The 5,623-nt window shown below is 44.0% G+C and overlaps 1 protein-coding gene across 1 annotated transcript; it reads right to left on the bottom strand.

Annotated features, from left to right (window-relative positions):
- Positions 1 to 433: 433 nt before the first annotated feature.
- On the bottom strand, positions 434 to 5,136 carry bambia (BMP and activin membrane-bound inhibitor (Xenopus laevis) homolog a). Its single transcript, XM_053342605.1, has 3 exons — positions 4,580 to 5,136; positions 2,438 to 2,722; positions 434 to 1,571 (listed from the first exon to the last, which is right to left on the bottom strand). Exons 1-3 carry the CDS (start codon positions 4,653 to 4,655, stop codon positions 1,153 to 1,155), a joined length of 780 nt encoding a protein of 259 aa, XP_053198580.1. The 5' UTR covers positions 4,656 to 5,136; the 3' UTR covers positions 434 to 1,152.
- Positions 5,137 to 5,623: the final 487 nt, after the last annotated feature.

Genomic DNA, 5,623 nt, shown 5'->3' with positions numbered 1-5,623 from the left:
GTGCTTACCGGCATTAGAGTGAAGTATAAAATAAATATTGCTACTAATTCCAGGATAAATCCAACCAGTAAAGGAGGGGGGGTGGGGGTGGGGGGGTGAAGAGAGGGAGAGAGGGGAAAAAATGTTATTTGAAGCTGAAACCCTGACCTCTGGAGAGAGCTCAAGAACGACTGACAGATGTAGCAGCTCTACTGTAAAACAAGGCCTTACTGTCAAGTTCACCACACACACACACACACACACACACACATACACACACAGTATGCCAAGGCCACACTACATAGCTTTGAAACATCACACTGCCAAAGCAGGGTGGCAGTCTCACACCTCTGTACCCCTGTTTCTAACAATATTATGAACACTGGTTGTGACAGGTGTGTAAAGCCCTTTTTTACTTGTTGGTACAGTAAAGAAAAACACAAAGAGTGAATCGTCATATAAATAAAAAGTCACTTTTAATGGAAGTTTTTCTTTCACACTCACAATCAAGCTTATAGTCTGATCACAGAGAGAGATGTTGGACATTCACCCAGAACAAGACACACACCGGTCAGTTTTGTCAGACAAAAATATATATATTTAAAATCTTTACAATAAGCTTGAATCATGAAACGTACACAGAGGAGTGTGCACACCTACAGTCAAACACTGATTTTTTTTTTACTCCTCAAACAAGTCCTTTTTTTGTACCCTGGTGTCAGTGTAAAATTCTTGTTTTAAGCAACGACAACTTTTTCTTTTCTCTTTTTTTGTTTTTTACAAATGTGCAAATAAGACAGATTTGGAATCCTTCAGCGCTCAGTGTTCAAGTCCAGGATCCTTTAGGAGCAGTGACAGAGCTCTCACTCCACCTCAGGTCTGCCCTCTCAACTTTTAAATACAGCTCCTCGTTGCCTTGCCTTTCATTTTCAAGTAAAGTGCTCCTCTAGCAAAAACCACACGGCATGAGATCAGTCTCGTATTTTTTTCGCCACTGGTAAGAAAAAAAAAACGGGAAAAAAAAAACACAAACCCAACAGTCCAATAGATCAAAAATGTGGGAATGTCTTTTAAAGTAAAAAAAAAAAGCAAAGGCCAACGATTGAGGGGCAGTCCTGGCTGTTTGTTTGTGGGGAGGGGGGGGGTGACAGTCACATAGTTCCCAGCAGGAAGTCATACGAACTCCAGCTTGCCGTGGCCACTGTACATCCCCCAGTGCACCAGAGACAGGATCTTGTCATTGCCCAGGTCGGCCTGCCTCATCTTGTCACAGGTCAGGCAGCAGTTCTCGTGGCCCGTGACGGGCACCATGCACTCCAGGTCCAGCTTGGCCACGTGGCCCTTCTTGGTGTGGTGGCCGTGGAAGCTGTAGTGGAGCCGTGACAGCATCTGTTGCCGCTGGTCCTGCAGCCGCTTGTTCTCGCTGCGCAGCATTCGCAGAGCCAGCATGATGAGCAGCACCAGGATGAGGCCGCCGGCGATGGGCACGGCGATCACCGCCGCCCGGAACCACACCTCTTTGGCTGAGGCCAGCTCCTGAACCCGGGTCACCAGGTTCCTGTTGTTGCTCTCCGGCGGGTACCGGCTATGATCTGCACAGAGAGAGAGAGAGATAATCATCAGTTTAACTGCTCGCTCAGATGTTTTCCACTGCTCCACGTTATTAAAATCAGATTTATGTGCCATACTATATATTCTTAAACAAGTTATTATCTCTGACTGCTGTTTGTAGCTTAATGAAAAGCTTTCACAGGGCTGCTCCCGCTCTACAGTCGTGCCAGTAAAGAAGCCACAGAGAGGAAAAAAATAAGACAGACAGACGAGAGCGGGGAAGTGAAAAAGGGCAGCAGGGCCGAAAACAAATGAGTCACCTTGTCCCGACTCAGAGCCAGAAATTAATTTGAGCTAATAAACTATAGTCAGCTCTGGACAGGGTCACAACACAAAGTCCCCCTTCCTCTCTGCCTCTCTATGCACCTTTTCATAAGTCTACTGCCAGTACTGCTGCCCAACATGTCAGGGAATATTCATTCTACAAGGCCGATTCCTACTCAGTGGGATAATTATACGGTGCACACATAATAAAAAAAAAAGAATATATCTGATCTGTGTCCAAGTGCTTAAGGTAAACTGGCTGCTCCCTGCCTTCCCAGGCACAGAGCTGGAGCCCATTAAAAGTCAAATTGAAGTTCTGTAAAGCTGGGAAATAGAGAAGAAAAAAAAGTAGGGAGGGTGAGGGGGGGGGGGGGGCTGCATGTCCATAAACAGCAGAGTGTTTGAAGAACCCTACAGCTCAATGTATTGCTTCTGGAAGAGGAAAGAGGAAAATATGGAATATTTACAGCAGTGGAATCATAAAATCCCCACTGAGAGTGCAATCATTTTTAAACACTGTCTAAAGAGAATCTCATACAATTTCAATTTCGGGCCAGTAAACAAATGTCCTGAACGTGCTCACCTGTCGAGTCCCTGGTGTGCGCCAGGTCGTGCAGGCCTCTGTAGTTGCACATGTCGTCGTGGCAGCACTCCAGCGTGGTGGGCGAGACCCCGCCGAGGGCGTCCGCTCCCCTCTGGCTGCTGCAGATGTCGCCGGCGTTGGCGACTGGGTCTAAGCACCCGTGGGTGAGCGGGGAGTTGACGTTCAGAGGGTCCAGCACCTTGGTGAAGCAGGCGTCCAGCTCCGATTTGCACATGTAGCCGGTGGCCACGCAGTGCGGCGCGTCACAGTAACACCTGATTTCTCCTGGAGGAACACAGAGGAGGAGAGGACAGTGTGAGCATCAGATTATACATTAAATACAACACTTATCTACACATTTAGGCTGATGTGATGGCTGTAATATAGCAGCTCAGCATATTTATCAGACTAAGAGGTTAAATTAATATCAAAACATGACTACTCTCTGCTCTCTAATAGTTGGCACTTTGAGTCACCTTCTCAGATACAGTAAGCAGCAGATGGTGTTTTTTAGGCTGCATCTTTGCACTCTGAGGTTTAAAGTACATTAATTTAACAGTGTTGCTCTCAGTTGTCCACTGCCATTAAAAAGACCCCATGGGAATATTCTACTTTTTTTTGTTGCATCAATCTAGTGAATATTTCTTCATTTTTAAGAGCTCCTTGTGCCAAACGGCCTTTTCTTTTGTCTGCATTACAAAACAGGAACCGTGTAGCTTATAATTAGTGGTTTGTTTGCCAAAGTCAATTTCTTTCAACCCAAATGGAAACTTGTAAAGAAGGAAGAAGGGGGGGTGGAGGGGGGGCCGGAGAGCAGTGCAGGAGCAGGAGCCTCCTTCGCTCGCTCACCCCCCTTCCCCTGTTTGCACGCAAAGCTTTACTTGTGGTCAGGACAGCCTGGGGGGGCGGGAGGGTGCGCTGAGGTCCCATCTAAAGAGCTTCCAGCTACCTTATCATTAAGTCTGCCTGCTTTTATAACACGGGCCCACTCATTACCTCATCCCAGGCTCTTGTTTTTCAAAATAAAACCTTTCAAAATATAAAAAAGAGGCAGGAAAATCTGGACCAATGACCTGACCAAAGAAAACAAAAACAGAACTTCAGAGCTCATATTTATGAGCAATGAGTGACTTCATGCTTTACTAAAGGCATGTGATGATTTGCTTGTGTCCAGGATATTTACAGTAATATTTGGGATTTGCTTTGTTGGGGGCTATTTTGCATATAATCATATGAAAAACAGGCTCCAGGAATGAAGCAATAAAAAGTAAACAACAAAGTCTGGCTTTTTGTTTGACATCTGCTGCAGAAGACACACATACAGGAGGAGTGTATAAAAGTTGCATGTCACAGTGCCGGGTGCAACCAAAAACTTTCAGTTCAGGAGCACATTCATCAGATCAGTGTTTTCCCCTGTGAATGATTGGAGCAGCAGGGCTCGGGCAGGTCATTTGGAGAATATTTCATTAGAAAGGAGAGGCCCCTCTGTGGGCTGAGGGGGGCAGAAAGCGGGCCTGAGCACTGGAGCTTTTCTGGCCCCTGCTCATGAATGTCTTGTGTGAATGGCAGCTTCTAAAGTTGAGTTAAAGGTGAAGTTATCCAAGTGAAACATACCGAGCAGAATGAGATATGAGCTTTCCATTATTGTGAGGAGGAGAATTATTAAGAATGTTTGAATGAGTTTGGATATTACATTTGGTGGGTTTTAAATGTTAAAATAAAAGCTATTGGACTAAAATAGAGAGCAGTGATTCTTTGAAAAGTTGAATAATGAATGTTAAGATCATTTCAGTTGTTCATAATGCAGTTATTTAAGATTTGGAAGTGTAAAACATGCTGAAATCAAGGCGAAATTAGATAAACACTACATCACTATAAGTGCTTTTAATTTAAGGAAAATGGTTGAATAAGTTGGTTTTTAAAAAGGAGATAAGAAGAATGATCCTAACACTATTTATTCCCTTGTTTTGCACAGGTTTTAAAGGGTAAATTCTACATTTTTTTGTCTAGTTGAGTTGTATTTAGAGAAACACTACAGTAGACTGCAGTGTGCTGGTGAAGTCAGGGCTTGTTTTATCACTTCCAAATACTGTTTAGCCCCCGGTTTGAAGCAACCCTGACCGCAGAGCAAAGTCTATATACCTTTAGTAAGAAGAACAGCCATGGCACAGAGTTCCAGTTGTAGCCAAATGGAAATGAAACTGGACTGGCGATCCATTTACACCAACTTAATGCGCAGAATAGTCCTGTTATATCCAGTAGCAGCAGCACAGTCCGCTGGGCACAGAGCTGGACGACAAAAGAGATTTACATGGAGCTAAAAATGAGCCATTCCTGCGCTGAAAACAAAAACAAACAGCTCACAATCCTTTCTGAAACATAAAGTGGTAAAAAAAATAGCTCCGAAATGTTTCCACTCCCGCATGGAGACAGAAAAGTGAGCGAGTTTTGTGTCTAAAAGCGGTCCGACATTAGCGGAGACGCAAAAAACACACACAGCGTCTTCTTCTTCAAGCCGAAAGAGAGAGAGGAGGAACAAAAAGTTGAAATAGACTCCTTAAAAGAAGATAAAACAGGAGATAAAGTTGTCACCGCTGGTCCCCCTCTGTCGTTCTTTGCTGCCGGCTGAGGAGAAGCATCACTTTTGTATTCCTGGACGGAGAAATGTTGGTAAAAGTCGGACAATCCCGCTTCTCCAAAGACTGCAGACACACTCCGCACTGAACTGATTGAGCAGCACAAATAGCTGTGGTCTGTCCGAGCTCCGCCCACTCACAGCTGATTGGTCGGAGCGCCGAGAGGGGAAACATCCGGTCCTTCTTTTCAAAATAAGGTTTTCAGGTTTCACACAGGCAACTGGAAGTCCTTTATATGTGTGGTTCTCAAGTGGGGTCCCCAGCAGAAGGGGAATCATTTATTTATTTATTTTTTTACTATAATTCGATCCATAAGTAACACGATGACAAAATATGTGAGTGTTTTGGTCCTGGGTTTCACACTTAATGCAATAAAGCATCTAAAAGCAAAAAATAGTTTAAGGGTCTTTGCGAAACACAACAAAAAGGAAGATAAATGTAAATAAATTAAAATTCAGTAAAACAGCAGGCCAAGTAAAATAAAAGACAAACAAACAAAACTAATAAATAAATATTTCTGTCACAACTGGAAAAACAAAGTTTCAGACTC

This window comes from Scomber japonicus, chromosome 21, assembly GCF_027409825.1.
Source record: "Scomber japonicus isolate fScoJap1 chromosome 21, fScoJap1.pri, whole genome shotgun sequence".
NCBI lineage: Eukaryota > Metazoa > Chordata > Actinopteri > Scombriformes > Scombridae > Scomber > Scomber japonicus.
Note: the sequence above shows the minus strand (reverse complement) of the source record. Positions and strands in the feature narration are given on the sequence as shown.

Bases quoted from the DNA above. Each gene is read 5' to 3' on its own strand.
- bambia (XM_053342605.1), bottom strand. From the start codon at position 4,655: ATGGATCGCCAGTCCAGTTTCATTTCCATTTGGCTACAACTGGAACTC. The intron at 2,723-4,579 runs GTATATAGACTT...GTGTTCCTCCAG, and splicing joins GGCTGTTCTTCTTACTAAAG to GAGAAATCAGGTGTTACTGT. The intron at 1,572-2,437 runs GTGAGCACGTTC...CTCTCTGTGCAG, and splicing joins GCACACCAGGGACTCGACAG to ATCATAGCCGGTACCCGCCG.